The 17,832-nt window shown below is 38.0% G+C and overlaps 2 protein-coding genes across 2 annotated transcripts in view; one reads left to right on the top strand and one right to left on the bottom strand.

The window, feature by feature from the left end:
• Nucleotides 1-15,742, bottom strand: part of LOC124166906 (dynein regulatory complex protein 8-like) — a 31,923-nt gene extending 16,181 nt beyond the window's left edge. The window contains exons 1-3 of the mRNA XM_046544615.1: nucleotides 15,611-15,742; nucleotides 8,799-8,912; nucleotides 5,988-6,111 (exon numbers count right to left, since the gene is read on the bottom strand). Coding sequence (XP_046400571.1) covers nucleotides 5,988-6,111; nucleotides 8,799-8,912; nucleotides 15,611-15,638 — 266 coding nt within the window. The 5' untranslated portion in view covers nucleotides 15,639-15,742. The remainder of the gene's footprint in view (nucleotides 1-5,987; nucleotides 6,112-8,798; nucleotides 8,913-15,610) is intronic.
• A 515-nt stretch (nucleotides 15,743-16,257) lies between these two features.
• Nucleotides 16,258-17,832, top strand: part of LOC124166594 (neutral alpha-glucosidase AB) — a 54,676-nt gene continuing 53,101 nt past the window's right edge. Inside the window, exons 1-5 of the mRNA XM_046544177.1 lie at nucleotides 16,258-16,367; nucleotides 16,560-16,664; nucleotides 16,744-16,980; nucleotides 17,086-17,259; nucleotides 17,342-17,560. Coding sequence (XP_046400133.1) covers nucleotides 16,357-16,367; nucleotides 16,560-16,664; nucleotides 16,744-16,980; nucleotides 17,086-17,259; nucleotides 17,342-17,560 — 746 coding nt within the window. The 5' untranslated portion in view covers nucleotides 16,258-16,356. The remainder of the gene's footprint in view (nucleotides 16,368-16,559; nucleotides 16,665-16,743; nucleotides 16,981-17,085; nucleotides 17,260-17,341; nucleotides 17,561-17,832) is intronic.

Genomic DNA, 17,832 nt, shown 5'->3' with positions numbered 1-17,832 from the left:
CACACTCTACAGGCTCTGTTGCATATGTGGTGTAAATGTCTCGAGGTATCTCGGAGCTCCTTTTTTAAAAACTCCCACATGAACACAAAATTTCGACGAAATACAACAATTGAGTCGTGAAAGTTGTCAAGAATTAAAAATAATAAACCGCTTAATAATATTGTGAATTCTTGTTGCAATTAAATTACTACAGAAAGTATGACATTAGTTTTAACATGATAAATGTCGAAAAATTTCAATGCGGTTAATTTTTGCGAAATTTGTTTAACTTTGAGGCTAAGTAATTTGTTTTAAAATGTGACCTATGAAAAACGGTTTTCGTCAAAAAATTCACCAATTTATTGACATTAACTTTGCAAAGTTTCGAAGTACGTACTCGAAAAAATCATTCTGGAGGTTTTGTCCAGCTTTTTCCGATTTCAGCCCACTGTACCCCATACGGTGTTACCGCGGTCTCCCCTATATCCTACTGGATCCTACTAAGTAGGAGACTAACCTATTCTCATGATTGCTGCACATATTTGAACCTTCTGAATCCCGGTTCTTGTAATATGCAGCTAAATGTAAAGGTATTTTCATCCTAGAATGTATGCTTCCAGCTAAATGCTACTGGATCTAGCTTCTGTCTAATTTAAGTTCCAGGTGGAAATTTTTCCTGGTAGTATTACAGTATTCATACCTCGGCCAGCAAATAACAACAATTGAGGTGAAACTTTCACAGGGCCATTGGGGTAGCCAGGAATTTCGTTCACGGTGCGTCCAAAACCAGGGGGGTGGTTTGAAAAACAGAGTACTACGAAGAGGGTTTTAAACTAATTTTTACGCTTTTCACAATAGAAAAAAACCTCATTTGTCAAAGAAATCTTTTGTAAATTCATGTTTTCAATGTTTTCTTTTCTTTTATGAAGGAAAGTAATAGGGAACTTGCATATATTTCAGATATAATCAAGAGCCCCAAAATTATATAAAAATATATGTTTGCATACCACGGTGGAAGTTTTTTTAATTATTTTATGACGTGGTTTGCGATATTTAATGCATCAAAGTTCACGAGAATTTTCAAATGCAAGTGAGAATCGAGAACGCCCGATGATTGGCTGGTAGAAAAGTGACGTCATTATTCAGTACGACGAGGCACGGCGGCACGGCCATAGTAAAGGTTGCATACTTGAATACAATTGTTAAGCGCTTAAGCGACGGCGTGGTTATGATTCATTTATTGAAGTGCAGACGTATCGGAGTTGTTCATTGTGACTTCAGGGCTATTATTTGATCTATTTCTCCTCCATTGAAAGGGATAGATTGCGTAAAGATGAAGGAATATAGTTATTCTTAGGCTGATCCTAGCAAGCTTCCTGTTACTGATTCCATCATGATACCTGGGTATTTTAGTGAAACTGTAGACTTCGTCGGCGCCGAAAGTCGATGCCGAGAAATGGAAAGGTAGCTGATGTGCATATGAAAGGTTTTATAGTTCATAACAAAGTGAGACTTGCGTATAATATTGGCGAAAGCGTATACTCATGTGAAATGTGTATATTATTTTGGCAGTCCGGTAGAGAGTCTTATGGTGAACTTATTTTCCACCTCGAAGCTGTCGATGATACTTTCAACTTAAAAATACCTTGCCTGGAAGACGACAGGAAGCTCTTAAGACTGGAATCTGAGGAAGCCAGACTATTAATTGTTTCAATTTAGTAGCGATAATATGCACGAATTTCCAACACAATCTACCATCTTGTGACTTGTGCAAAAACCCCGAAGCCACTTCCTATTCTGCAGAAAGAATCGGTCAATCGCACTTCGATCAATATAATAAACACAACGTCTTCAGGTGTTAATAAGTTACTTTTGTAATTAAGGCCTTCCTAAAGTAACATTAAAATGTGAATATTTTCCAAACAGAGTCTTTAATACATTTTGGGAGCACGATACATCTTAAACCTATTATAAAGACGAGCTCATCGTAAATGCGATCGGTTGTCACTTAAAAATTTCGTATCGGAAATCCTAGAGGGATGACCTTCCACGATGACCGTGATTACCTGCACTCTCACTATCACTGGAACCCGTGGTGAATTTATCATCCCAATCCAATTTCTATTTGGTTTTAACTGGGGAAAGGGCAACATATGAGAGAACTGCACATTCTTTGGGCAACTTTGGGTTTGACTTTCCCTCAAACACCCCATTTCCCCTATGGTGCTCATCAGTCCTACTTCATACGATGGCCTGACAACCTTTAAATGGATCCTTGGTTTATCCTGACAACCAACTAAATGGAAATTGCTGATCCACACACGTCTTCCGTCTATCTCCACAGTTTCTAAATCAAGGGCCGCGGAACATTCTTCTTGTGACTCAACTTTTTCTGAAAAGCAAGCAACGGCGTAGAATAAAATCAAAGAATGCTGCGATTCATTTTTTGTGACCACCTCTGGATTCCATTCTTTTTCCATCTACAACTTCCGTTATAATGTGTCTCCTATACATTCTCACAACAGCTGCTTGTTTACCCGGCGCGGCCCCGTTTGGCAACATAGCATTAAAGAGTTGATTAACATTCACAAATATCAATATTTTTATAGATTATGGATCAAAGAAAAATTACAAATAAATTGAAAGTGTTTTTATCAGTTTTATTTTATCTTTCGGGGTAAACTATGGGACAAGATAATGTTTCAGTATTTTCATTAATTTATAAAAAAATGTAAGTTCTAAAAATACCCAAAAGCCATTTTATTAATCCGCACTGATGTGTGTAAATTAATGTGGAAGATGAATGCTGTAGACGTAGTAGTTTTCCCTAGGTTGAGTTGCAAAGTGCGTGAAGTTGACAAAACGGCTAATTTTATGGTGCGCGAAGTCATTTATTGCACTGGCCGTGTCTACATTTTTGAAATTTTTTGTAATAAAATAAATCAGAATTTAGGATAAAATTTCCTTTTAAATGACGTATAGTTCATTATTATAGCATGCAGTGAAGCCAGGATATAAATTTGCAAAGTACAGCGGCACATCATTTTGACGCCGACAGTAGAAGAAAACGCTGTCTTCTTGGCTGGCACTCGAATGCATGAGGATCAACGTTGCTCTTTATTTTCATATTTCCTCCCTTGATTTTAAACATCATGGAATTTTCTATGTTCTTCCGTAACTGAAATTGAACAAGTGCCATAAATAAAAGCCACAGCCATAAATAGTAGTGGAAAAAAGTATATTGCGGTACTAAGTGTTTGCGGTAGTATATCAGAATACTGTTTTTGTAAAAGTATGCAATTTCCCTATTATGTTCCAATATTTCGGAGGAGTTCGGACCCCCCGTCCTTCCCTCTCGCTACGTCACTGCTCAGGGTTCCAACCTGGGGCCGTATTCTGTATCTCCAAACCGATCGCTGCGGCACCGATTCGTCGGGTGGGACGTCACACCGACTCGTCGTGCGATTCTGTATGCACCCGATCGGTGCGAAACCGACGTGAAAACGGGAGACGGGTAACGAGAACGACGAGAAAACGGGTAACCGTACCGACACCAAAAAGGTGTCGGTACTGCCACCGACTAGTGGGTTGCATCAGTGGCGGATACAGATGGGGGCGCGGGGGTCGCGCGCCCCTCCCTTGCGGGTCCGGCCGTATTGGCAAACATGGCAGAACCACGATTGTGACTTTTTTTATATCATAAGATGGCATTGTCTTATATATGTGTATAATTACATTAATTAAAATTTTATTTTACTCTGCCTGTGACTTGATTATTTTTTATTGCGATATCGCGATAAAAAGTAAAGGCAACTCAATATATCTTTTGCGCCCCCCCCTTGAGTGTTTTCTGTATCCGCCCCTGGGTTGCATGAATTCCCCGGTGCGCATTGTACGTTTTATTTTGTTTTTCCCTCATCAACGAGTAAATAGGACGTTTGCCGCAATGTTACATATTTCTGATCCTTTGAATAGGCCACTATATTCAACTGTGTCATCAACTATTGATTACCTTGACATATGCAGACTGTCCCAAGGGTCGTGTGTCATTTTTGACCTCTAATTTTAGGAACTTCCCCTCGAGCAATATTCTTGAACAACTTGGTTAACAACTTAACAAAATGGATATTAGATATGTGTACTGCGCACCTCACTTGGTCACCCTTTGGTTGGAGACATTTATAGTTTCTCATATATATCAAATCATGCCTTTATGACCTCTGACCCCCATTGTGACCTCCGAAGGTCAAAAAATCAACAATACTGATAAATGAACTGAAAAAATGACTTGGGCACCCTTTAAAACCTGGTTCGACACGTTGGTAGTCACGATGGCCCGAAGTTTACCTCTATGACCTTTGACCTCACTATTAGCCTTTGAGGTCAAATAGTGGATAAGACGAGTACTTGTACAACACCAATGACTTGGGCACCCTTTAAAACCCATGAATGAACCCATGAACCTTTGTTGGTATCCTATTCTTTTTGCCACCCTTATGACATTGACTGTGACCCTACTGGGTCAAAGGTTGAATTTTCGTAAATAATAATGTTATTTTCGGTTTCCTCTTGAAAGTGGCATAGTCAGGTGGGCGGGGTCCGGACCCCCCCCCCCCCAAAATATAAAAATCACAATTATTTTCCTTAATAAAAGGAAAAAAATATTGAAAAATCATGAATTTACAAAGTATTTTTTTTAGCAAATAAAGTTTTATCGATTGTGAAAAGTGTTCAAATTAGTTTAAAACCCATAACATAGTACCCTATTTTTCAATATTTCCCCCCCTGGTTTTGGACCCCCCCCCCCCCCCCCGAACGAAATTCCTGGCTACGCCACTGCCTCTTGACCGAAAACCTTGAAAAAAAAAAAAACTTGACATCTTGGTCAATGAAATTCAGACTTTTCTCGAATATTTTAACATTTAAATACCATAAGTCAAATTCAAAATTTTGGTTTGGGCCCACATTGTGATGTCAAAAGGTCAAAATTGTAAAATTTTGCTTAGACTCAACAAAACTTAGGCTAAACTAACTAACTCCATTAGTATGCCAATTTTCTAGAATATTGCTAGAGGGGAAGTTACTAAAATTAGAGGTCAAAAATAACACGCGACCCTTGGGACAGTCTGTATATTAGATATTGGTTTATAAACATGAGGTTTGCCACTATGTTATGACTTTCCCTCGTTCAAAATTGGCAACTATATTTCACTCAATCATCATTTGGCGATTCTCTAGACATTAAAATAAAATATTTTTGTTTAAATATGATGTTTGCCTTATGGGTATCACATTCTCTCACTCTTAACGGGCAACTATTTTTCACTGTACAATTAGCGTTGTCGATTCCCTTGGCGTAAAAAAGATATTTATAATCACTTATGAATTTTCTTTATTCATTCACATTCGTCGGCACTTTCTCATCCAAACCAATCTTCGTTCTACGTCTTAGGGTACCGTATGAAAAAATTTATTTGGAGCATTTCTAGTCGTATTTCTGCACTTAGGCACAATACAGTACTATAAGCTACGTTTCGACATATCGAGGAATAACTACGACACGAAAAATACGGCGTAATAACGTTGTACCACAATATCTCCACTGCAAACTTCAATAATGTGCACGATGAAGTTGGTTAAGAACAACACTATTGCATGAGCTGACGTCATTCAAGATGGCAGCGGTGCGAATTACGTTTTTATTTGACGTCTTTACCTAAATAGGTGTTCATAGACCTATTAGGGACGGCAGAAAATCCCATAACTCCATGGATACCATCCTTCCTTCCTTTGATTGAAATCCTTTTTTCACTCTGAAATCAACATTTTACTCACTCATAAAATACGAAGATCCCAGCGTGATGGAGTGGAATTTTTTCATGTTGACCTAAACACATAGTCTTTGTTACCTATTATTTTCCATATTGAAATAAACACGCATAGTATATATTCCATGTTGAAATAAACACTATAGGCGCGTCTATTTCAATACAGAATATTGTACTCACTTGTTTTCCTGTATCAACTGAGAAACGAAGGGAAGGAATCTATCCAGGCGGACGCTGCCTGACGTTTCTTGATCCTCCACTTGTATTATAATCTCTTGGATGTCTGCTTCTGTTGGGCAGCAGCCTGGTATTTTAAAAGCAATTAGTTTCTTTACCACTATCACATCTGGGATATTCATGTGTTAATCCAAATGACAAAACAAGGGAATTAAGAAATGTGAGAGAGAATTTGAAAAAATTAACTAGAAAATTGTTGAATTGTATAGTTAATCTATAGTTCTACCCTGATAAAAATAAACTCCACCATGGTGGGTAAAGGAAGGGTAGTAGCCTTCATGGTGGGTAGTTACCCTTGCACAACCCACGCCCTACCCACCATTAAGGGTAAGGGAAGGGTAGAAAAATCCTTCGTGTACCCTTCCTTGGAACTCCTTCCCTTACCATCCGTCAACCCTTCCTCTACCCACCTTTAAGGGTAAGGGAAGGGTAGAAAAATCCTTCGTGTACCCTTCCTTGGAATTCCTTCCCTTACCATCCGTCAACCCTTCCTCTACCCACCATTAAGGGTAAGGGAAGGAGGGAAAAATCCTTCGTGTATCCTTCCTTGGAACTCCTTCCCTTACCATCCGTCAACCCTTCCTCTACCTACCATTAAGGGTAAGGGAAGGAGAGAAAAATCCTTTGTGTACCCTTCCTTGGAACTCCTTCGCTTACCATCCGTGTACCCTTCCTCTACCCACCATTAAGGGTAAGGGAAGGAGAGAAAAATCCTTGGAACACCTTCCCTTACCATCCATCTACCCTTCCTCTACCCACCTTTAAGGGTAAAGGAAGGGTAGAAAAATCCTTCGTCTACCCTTCCGTGGGACTTAGCATTTATAACTGAGGAAAACACATCCTGAAAGTGTCTCCTCAGCTACATTCACCTGCTGAAGAGTATTGAGTTCCGTACAAGAACGTAAGCAGTCTTTGAAAGCAAAGATAGACGGGCTAAACAACTAATCTTCAAAATTACCTTAAGGAAAACAATAATATACATATTCAGTGGCGTAGCCAGGGGTGGGGTCGGGGGGGTTTGGGCCCTCGGCCCCCCCGAAATATAAAAACACAATCATTTTCCTTCATAAAAGAAATCAAAATATTGAAAAATAATGAATTAAAAAAATATTTCTTTGACTATTGAAGTTTTTTCGATTATGAAAAGTGTTTGAATAAGTTGAAACCCAATACTTACTACCCTGTTTTTCAAAACTTTCCCCACCTGGTTTTGGACCCCCCCCAAACGAAATTCCTGACTACGCCACTGTACACAATAGTTTCTGTAATTGTGTGGAAAAAGCTCATTAAAAGTTCTTTCATTAACGTTTTAGGATGTACCCTATTTGTGTGGCTGACAATGAGACATCGCGAGAGTGATGTTCGGTATTTGAATGCCGATCTTATTTTCTGAAACGAAATAGGTGTGGTAGAAAAAAGTCACAGCTTTCTTCCACATAGGCCCGGGTGCGAATCTCATCTTAAGATTTTGTAGTATAAGTATGTCCTGTTTAGTACCTCGTTAGTCGAGGTTGTTAAATCATTAGTTCATGATCCTCCAATATGCAGGTCCTGGGTTCAAGACCACGTGAAGGCTATTTTTTTTCTGCCCTATAACTTTAGAAATCACTGTTGCAACTCATCCCCATTCGTTTAATTTAGTTGATTAGCGATTTTTAAAATGTTTAATGTTAATTTATGGATTTTTAGTTTTTATATTAGTCCTACCCTTCCTGTACCCTTCATTGAGTCTGGCCAAACCCTTCCCCTACACTCCAGGAAGGAGAGGGCGTACCCACCAATGTTCTTAAATACCCTTCGTGTACCCTTGCTGAAGGGTATAGGAAGGGTACACCTATCCTTCCCTTACCCTCAATGGAGGGTAGACCTCTCCTCAATGGAGGAGTTTATTTTTATCAGGGTAGTATTGTCTGCTGGTGAATATAGTATTTTGTTTTTCTTTTGACTTGTGCATGTGACGCACACTGGTATGTATTCGTGCGCACTAACTGTAATATACGATTCTGTGACTTCGATGATGCCAATAAGGGCGTGTTCGCTAAGTATCCACGATTATCTTATTTCTACGACGTCAACTTTGCCCGAATCATCCATATTTCAACAGGTTATGGGTCCAGCAAATTATTCGGCAAGTTATTTTTGCGACATTCGTTGCGTTTTGCGTTATTTTTTCCACATTTTAGACACTTCCGGTTAACCACGTTTTTTTTGCGGAATGTGTTTGTGTTTGAACGCTTTACTATTTTTTCAATACAAAGTTCACGAGTTGAGACTCGTGAAATGAGCGATGATGAATAAAATAAAACCTAGTTGTGCAAGAAAATAGCAAACTCAGCATATGCTCAGCCATTATGAAAACATGTCGATCCTCTCCCTGCCTCGCTTTCTCCATGACTGTCGCTTTTTCTTCAGCACAGTTTAATGCGTAAAAAGGTGTAATTGGTATAGCATAGGAACCAATTGCTAAAGTGATTCGATGAAAGGATGGAGGGGGAAGAGGGGTACGAGAGGACATTTTTTATAATTGAATTAGTTATTGCTATAATTACGATTGTCCTGGAATGCCCATTATTTCACTACTCTAGGGTATTTATGTATTAGATTTGATAGTTTGGCTTAATATTTGTGCCTAGTCCTGTCTATCACTATACTATTACTAGAACTATTTTTACCTAGACTTGGAAAGCAATTAATTTAATTATGAAATTTCAAATATTTATAAAAAAATTTGAATGGCAAATGCTGAATACATACCCAATGCACGTAAGATGGTGCCCACCTCACGAACGTCAACAGTTTTACTTCCTCCATGATCAAAGACATCAAAGGCCTCAACAATCCTCTTCTCCAAATCACTTGATGCCTGATCTGAAGGAAGATTGTGACACATAAATTATCCTCTATTACTGACAAATGTACTGTGGTTATGGACACAAGGAGCCTTGCTCTATCTCCATTCATTGTGAGTGTTATGTGAGGGGGGGATTTTGGGGGATAAACCCCCCCCCCCCCCCAGAGCTCAGAGAAATTTTTAAGTTTAATCCATTTTACTTAATTGGATTGATATTACTAATAGAATAGTGTAAGGATTAATAATATATCCCTCAGAGAGCCGTAAAACTTGCCATTTTGAACCATTTATCTTACAATTCCACAATTTATTAATCTCGCACCTGCCACTTATCCTGGTGGGTATTCCACACCCCCACACACCCCGGTATTACTGTCGGCGTCAAAATGATGTGCCGCTGTACTTTGCAAATTTATATCTGGGCTTCAGTGCATGCCATACTTATATAAAATACGTCATTTTACAGGAAATTTTATTCTCAATCTTATTATCTAAAATTACGAAAACTTCAAAAATGTAGACGCGCCAGTGCAATAAATGACTCCGCGCACCATAAAATTAGCCGTTTTGTCAACTTTATGGACTTTGTAACACAACCTAGGGAAAACTACTTCGTCTATAAAATTCATCTTCTACAAAAAGTTGCAGCCATTAATTTACATTAATAAAATGGCTTTTGCGTATTTTTATAACGCATATTTTGTTGCAAAATAACGAAAATAATTAAATACTTTCTAGTCCTACAGATTACCCCGAAAGAAAACATAAAAGTGATAGAAGCACTTCTTAATTTATTTGAAAATTTTCTATTAATTCTCTTCTACAGCATACTAATAGTTTATAGTTTTCTACTAATACCTTATACGCACAAAGAAAACTATATATAGTTTTCTTTGTGCGTATTTTCAGATGATAACAGCAATTGTAATACCACTCATATTTACCAGAATCTTCTTCAAATCCTTCTCTGACTGCTGTGATTGCTATATAGTATATACGTATATCATCGGTACATGGTAGCGTGCTGATTTTTAACTCAAATTGCTCGAATTTTTCCTCGTAAACTTTCGGGTACATGCAAGCGTGACATAACCCCCATGAAAAAATTGTATAAACCTATATACATTCTTATACATTGTCATGACAATAGGGAAATTGCATACTTTTTATAAACAGTATGCTGACATACTACAGTAAACACTTAGTACCGCAATATACTTTTTTCCACTACTATTTATGGCACTTGTTCAATTTCAGTTACGGAAGAACATAAAAAATTCCATGATGTTTAAAATCAAGGGAGGAAATATGAAAATAAAGAGCAACGTTGATCCTCATGCATTCGAGTGCCAGCCAAGAAGACAGCGTTTTCTTCTACTGTCGGCGTCAAAATGATGTGCCGCTGTACTTTGCAAATTTATATCCTGGCTTCACTGCATGCTATAATAATGAACTATACGTCATTTTAAAGGAAATTTTATCCTAAATTCTGATTAATTAAATTAACAAAAAAATGAAAAATCTAGACACGGCGAGTGCAATAAATGACTCCGCGCACCGAAAAATTAGCCGTTTTGTCAACTTCATGAACTTTGCAACTCAACCTAGGGAAAACTACTACGTCTACAGCATTCATCTTCCACATTAATTTACACTCATCAGTGCGGATTAATAAAATGGCTTTTGGGTATTTTTAGAACTTACATTTTGTTACAAATTAATGAAAATATTTAAACATCATCTTGTCCCATAGTTTACCCCGAAAGATTAAGGAAGTTGTAGATGGAAAAAGAATGGAATCCAGAGGTGGTCACAAAAAATGAATCGCAGCATTCTTTGATTTTATTCTACGCCGTTGCTTGCTTTTCAGAAAAAGTTGAGTCACAAGAAGAATGTTCCGCGGCCCTTGATTTAGAAACTGTGGAGATAGAGGAAGACGTGTGGATCAGCAATTTCCATTTAGTTGGTTGTCAGGATAAACCAAGGATCCATTTAAAGGTTGTCAGGCCATCGTATATAGATAGGACTGATGTGCACCACAGGGGAAATGGGATGTTTGAGGGAAAGTCAAACCCAAAGTTGCCCAAAGAATGTGCAGTTCTATGTTGCTCTTTCCCCAGTTAAAACCAAATAGAAATTGGATTGGGATGATATTTTCACCACGGGTTCCAGTGATAGTGAGAGTGCAGGTGATCATGGTCATCGTCGAAGGTCATCCTTCTATGATTTCCGATACGGAATTTTTAAGTGACAACCGATCGCAATGACGATGAGCTCGACTTTAGAGTAGGTTTCAGATATATCGTGAGAAAAGCTCCCAAAATGTATTAAAGACTCTTTTTGGAAAACATTCACATTTTAATGCTCATTTAGGAAGGATTTCATTACAAAAGTAACTTATTAACACCTGAAGACGTTTTTTGTTTATTATATTGATCGAAGTGCGATTGACCGATTCTTTCTTCAGAATAGGAAGTGGCTTCAGGGTTTTTGAGTCACAAGATGGTAGATTGTGTTGGAAGTTCGTCTATATTATCGCCACTAAATTGTAACATTGATAGTCTGGCTTCCTCAGAGCTTCCTGTCGCCCTCCAGGCAAGGTATTTTTAAGTTGAAAGTATCATCGACAGCTTCGAGGTGGAAATAAGTTCACCATAAGACTCTACCGGACTGCCAAAAGAATACACATCTCACATGAGTATACGCTTTCGCCAATATTATACGCAAGTCTCACTTTGTTATGGACTATAAAACATTTCAGATGCACATCAGCTATCTTTCCATTTCTCGGCATCGACTTTCGGCGCCGACGAAGTCTACTAAAATACCCTGTTATCATGATGGAATCAGTAACAGGAAGCTTGCTAGGATCAGCCTAGGAATAACCATATTCCTTCATCTTTACGCAATCTATCGCTTTCAATGGAGGAGAAATAGATCAAATAATAGCCCTGAAGTCACAATGAACAACTCCGATACGTCTGCACTTCAATAAATTAATCATAACCACGCCGCACAGTGGTCCCAAATCGAAAAAAGCTGGCCAAAATTAATAACGTCGTAATTTTAGCTAAAACAGCAACAAAAGTGGATGTCTCTTACTGATTTTGATCGTCTGAATCTGATTTTGGCATTATTTTTACGATGTCTCTTCATTTTAGCATTTTTTGAGCTGTTATTATTTAAACAATTTTTACAAAATCTCGATATAGATGTCATTGCGATAGGCGATAACATGGTGTTCATGTAGAGGTTAAAATAGTATAATTTTAAGGTAAAAGATGTATAAATTGTTGTTAAAACCCATTATAGAATTTATGACATGAAATTGGTGAGATACGAACCCGCGACCATCAGCATAGACGGTGAGATACCAAAATTGGAAAAAAATACTCACACTCACTCATTTTTGGCTTCCATGTCTTTGATAAGTCACATTAGATGAAATAAAATGACTAATATTAAGAACATTGAGGAAAATAATGTTCGAATTGCAATAAAATCGCTTTCATGTATCACAAAGAACAAATTTTAAAAGAATCGTCGTCCGATGTCACCCCGTCGGACTCATTGTCGCTCTGCGTATCACTTAAAATTAGCAAATTTTCACCTACCCTTCTGTCTGACCTCGTTTTTTGTAACTTCTGATGTAATTAAAATGTATGATTCAGATATTTAAAAGAGTCTTCGAAAGATATCTTCATAATTTAACATTCCTGGGTATTTTCTTGTACGATGCTCTCGGAATTTCCTCATGTCTATATGTTCCTGGCCTCCAATGCTTCCTCCGTTAAGACTTCAGTTGTAAGAAAGGATTCTTTGGAAATTGCTGTTCCATGTATCAGCACTTTATGTACCATAAGCAGAATATAATACTAACCATAACCGATGCACAGCTCAGCTATTTCAATGCAATACTGGCTGAAGGCTTCATTACAGTTTCTTCCCGGCACTCTTTTTCCCTCTTCATCTCCTCATCGCTATTCGCTACCGTAAGCCGTCGAAGAACTGAGAGACTAGTCATTTTTTTATCCTTTCCACCTCAAGACCCTCTCCTTTCCTCCTAGAGGAGTGTCGGTCGATCCTATTTATCTCATAGCCGCAGGACAGAGATTTTAATATCAATGAAAGTCTATGGATAAGTCTTTCATCGATACCTGTCGTAAAAATTGCAAATCACATTAATAATTACATTTCATACACATAAAGCATTTGTTCGTAGATTTTTAAAAATTATGGAAACGGGTCCAATATTTCTTACTTATTGATTATAATGTTGTACTTACACGTAATTTCATCTAGTCTGAAATGAAATCCTGAATTAAAACTCCACTTTAAAAAATATGGTGATTGATATTAATGAATGATTATTTTTATACACTGCATATATTCACCAACTGTGCATACAAGGTAATCATTTTCACTCACTAGATGCGAGAGGGAGATATTGATATACTTCTGGAGGGAATTCCATTTCCTTCTGAAACCAGCTTTTGAACGTATCTTTGGAATGCTCATCTGTCCTCGAGCTTTGATTCCACTTTCTCAGGTATTTCTGGAAAACATTCTTCGCACAAAATGCGTCAGAATATTTTTTGCATGCTTGAGTTCATTGAGTCGAAATCTTGTTTTCAAATATTCCACGACATATTCCTTCTTCTTCGCTTATGAATATTCTTTTCTCTCGGTATTTTTATTGTACACTGCAAGGTACGAAAAAATTTGCGGCACCCATAATTCAAATTTAACAAGTGTATTTACGGCTGAAACGATGAATGTGATTTCTAAACTTTGTCTATTTTTAACCAATAATAAACCGGAAATTATGAGTTGACATTGAATAAAAGACATACAAGCTTATATGGACTTGCCTCTGAATTTCCGGCGTATCCTGAAATTTGAATGCCAAATAATGGCAAACCAAGTGCTTTAATTATCTGGACAGTGGACAGAAGTTTCTCGAGTTACCCGTATTAACACAGTTCGGAGCACAGCACTTGTTTACTGAGAAAATCGTTAAATAAAACTGCGAGGGGAATTTTCACCACATCCATGCAATGGCTCTGGTAAGGGAGGCCGTCATCCTCATTCCATTATTATTAAAAAATGCACTTGCAAGATGCACGCTCCCTTGGTGGGTTTAGACGAGTTTTTCCCTCCGAATTCCATCCTATCTACGTCTATGGGCTGTTGAAATGATCCTGTGAGCAATTCTTGGCATTACGGAGCATTTATTTCTCTTAGCGCCAAGACCTTATTTCGAATTAACATGCTGACAACGCTGTACAGCATGTAAGGGATCTCTCCTCTATAAAAATATGAGGAAAGTTTTGCAGAGAAAAGCATCTTGTGGTTACTGTAAGGTTCTCGCATGAGAACTTGAGTAGTCGCTTTTGATCACTCATAATGTTTCTCATTAAGAGCATGAATACCGGCCCTCATTGGTTTCATGAATATTTGAAGGTGAGTGCACAAACGAGAAGTGTGCATACGATAGGCGTGAAGCACTTGATTTATGTAATCGTACAGGATGTAGAATTATGCTTAGTATACACCATGCAAGTTTGACCACCGATACAGGAATATTTGAGCGATAACGCCACTGTCTCCCGCCGGCCGCCGGCCAGCCGCCCTCAGCGGAGCGGTGCACCGCTCAACTTAAAACCCTCTAGATGTCGGATAGGCAAGATTTTTTTTCTCCATCTTGTTGTACAAACTCTTCCTAAGGATTCAGAATAGGAATCTTTGAGGGGCAAGGAGGGGCACAAAACTATATCGACACATTTGACTAAAAATAGGCCCTAAAATAACTAACATTATAAATAATTAAATATTGTTATAATAAATTCTGAAACGAACAAAAAATACTATAATATTGTGAAAAATATGCAAACTTACCGTATTAAAATTGACAGATGAATCCCATGAAATTAAAATAGTCATTTATTAAGTTGAATTACCCTAAAATCGACTATTTCTACGCCTCGGGCGTTTTAGGCTGAACATGCCCATGTTTGACGGGTTACACGGTCAACATAATAATCACACAGACCTATCAGGTACGAAATATTATAGGCCATATCCTCTAGAATCCGAATACATAATTCAAAACTTCCTCGTAAAAAGTCGAAAAAATGACTTTTGGCCAGCTTTTTTCGAATTGGGACAACTGTGCGCCGTCGCATGTATTCAATTCAAGTACTATGGCCGTGCCTCCTCGTACTGAACTATGACGTCACTTTTCTACCAGCCAATCATCGGGCGTTTTCGCTTCTCACTTGCATTTGAAAATTCTCGTGAACTTTGATGCATTAAATATCGCAAACCACGTCATAAAATAATTAAAAAAACTTTCATCGAGGTATGCAAACATATATTTTTATATAATTTTGGGGCTATTGATTATATCTGAAATATATGCAAGTTCCCTATTGTATAAGAATGTATACAAATTTTATACAGGTTTGTACAATTTTGTCATACGGAAGGAGTCGACGGTTATTGGAAATATTCAATTGAAAAGTGGAAAATTTCAATTGAATGTATAAAAGTTCAATTGAATAAGAGGAAATTCAATCGAATTTCCGTAATTTCAATTGCAATTTGTCACTTTTCAATTTAACGGAATTATATATTTCCATTTGGGGAGAGGAGGGAAAATGAACTTCGACCCGTGTGATAAGTTAAAAGTCATTGCACATTGAAAGGAAGGTACCTGCTTCCTCCGATGTTAATGCAGCCATGGCCAGGTATATGTCATCTGCAAGGTTTCTTTCACTGTAGGTGCTCACGCAAAAGGTTATCCTTATGTCATTATACTTCTAACGCCTCACAAATCACGAGTTATTTTTCTGTTACACGTTCAGCGTGGCATATTGTAAGGGCCCACCGAACGTTACCATAGCAACGACGATCGTTGGCACCACGGTGTTGGCACCCTTGAGGGACACGTTTTAAGTATTAATAGGCACGTAGAAGTACTAGAAAACGATGCTCGCGTTCAATCTACACGAAGAGGTTTTCATTTTCTTTGATTTTTTTCAGCATTGGCTGTTGAATGACCTGTCATCACGTTTTGACATTTTACACGGTAGGTACGATAGTAGCATTTGGAAGTGACGGGCCTATTTCGGGTGAACACAAACATGCTACTTCAAAATTAAAAAGGTGAACTCTTTATCTTGCCAGAACTGAGTCGATGTAATAAACTCGTTTATAATTTCAATCATTTGCTCATACTATATTTCGAGTATGTCTCCACGTACAAGGGTATTTATTATGATCGAATAAAGGTAAAGAGATTTTAAATTAGCGCTTTGTCATGAACTACGCCAGTTTACGCTTGCGCGCTTGCGTTTGTCAGTTGCTGCACATAAAGCGTAAGGGCACGTTATCTCTAGTTGTCTCCGTTGTTTTCCGTCGGCTCGCCGTCGGCAATCGTTATTAGTTATTTCGGAAGTCATGACTCGGTTGTGAGTTCAAAATTATTGAATTGTCCCTGCTATTTTATAATTTGTGCTTGTTTACACGTTTGAGTATTTTTTTATGGCTCATTATCTACAATTCGAATATTGAGCGAGCGTCTTGCTTGATTTGGCGAAGTACTTAAATTTAAAGAAATTGCCACGATTCTTTTGCTTTTTACATTTTCTTGTATTTTTCAGATTTATTAGTTTATATTTCGCGTCCGCTTTTTTGTCACCGCTTATTCCCGTCCATGGAGTCGATAGAGGAAATTTCAAGACATGCCAACAGAGCAGCTTTTGCCGGTAGGCTCATTTAGGGTTTAATTTGTGTTGTCTTTTTAGTTTATTTACAGACTATCTTATCAGCTTCATTTATTTACAGGCGATGTCGTGCAATGGAGCCTTCAAATTCAGCGTATGAACTGTTGCTGAATACGTTGAAGGTGGAGACCTCGAGCGTCGAGGCAGAAATGGTTAACACCAGAAATTTCGCTAGATTTAAGTTTCAGTTTTATGCTTTAATTGACGGAACATTTAGAATGAAAATAAGTGAGCTTAATCCAATCAAGCCTCGGTATGAAGTACAGGATGCACTGGTTGGAGAGCCACTCTTAGAGAAGTTCGTACTTATATTTATTCGACCATGGTCTATCTTGGTACAAATTTCTAATTATTAAACGTCTGTTATGATGTATTAAAAATGAACTGTATATTTTTATGTTAGACTTGAACTGCTGGATCGGACTGCTGAGAAGGTGTCTATCAAATGCGGTCCGAATTCTGCAACCATCACTGCGAAACCATTCCGAGTGGACTTACACGATCAAAATTCATTAGTCATTAGCGCCAATGACCGGGGTCTAATGAAATTCGAGCATTATCGGCTCAAAACTCCGCAGTAAGTTCGCACCTTAGTCGTAACAGGATTTGAATTGTCGGGAAAGTGGCGTTTCGATTGAATTTTAATTCTTTCGCTCTAGGTCTGATGTTGAGGAGGGCGGTGAAGTGGAGCACGTCCCCGTTGTGGTGGACGGTGACCTGGGAGACGAAGATGGAGCTTGGGAGGAGAGTTTCAAGAGTCACCATGATAGCAAACCACACGGTCCTTCCGCAGTTGCCATGGACTTTTCATTTCCAGCTTCTGAAAGTATTTATGGCATTCCAGAGCATGCCGATTCATTTTCTCTCAAGTCCACTGTGTAAGTCATTTCTTATTTGTGTTCACGTCTTAATTAATGTTGCTATAGTCTGTCATTACATATTTATATTTATTGGAGCACATTTACCTTGCCCTTATGTTTACAACTTAGATTCTCTTTGATGCTATCTCTCATTTTCCTATTGTTTTTATTTTTTGTCACATTTGTCTCACAGTTTTCCTTAAGTTATTCCCTATTTATACCATTGCACGTTGTAGCATTCAAAAGGGTTCGTTAATACTGCTTTAATATGTTTTGCACTTGTATTTGTA

This window comes from Ischnura elegans, chromosome 10, assembly GCF_921293095.1.
Source record: "Ischnura elegans chromosome 10, ioIscEleg1.1, whole genome shotgun sequence".
Lineage (NCBI taxonomy): Eukaryota > Metazoa > Arthropoda > Insecta > Odonata > Coenagrionidae > Ischnura > Ischnura elegans.
Note: the sequence above shows the minus strand (reverse complement) of the source record. Positions and strands in the feature narration are given on the sequence as shown.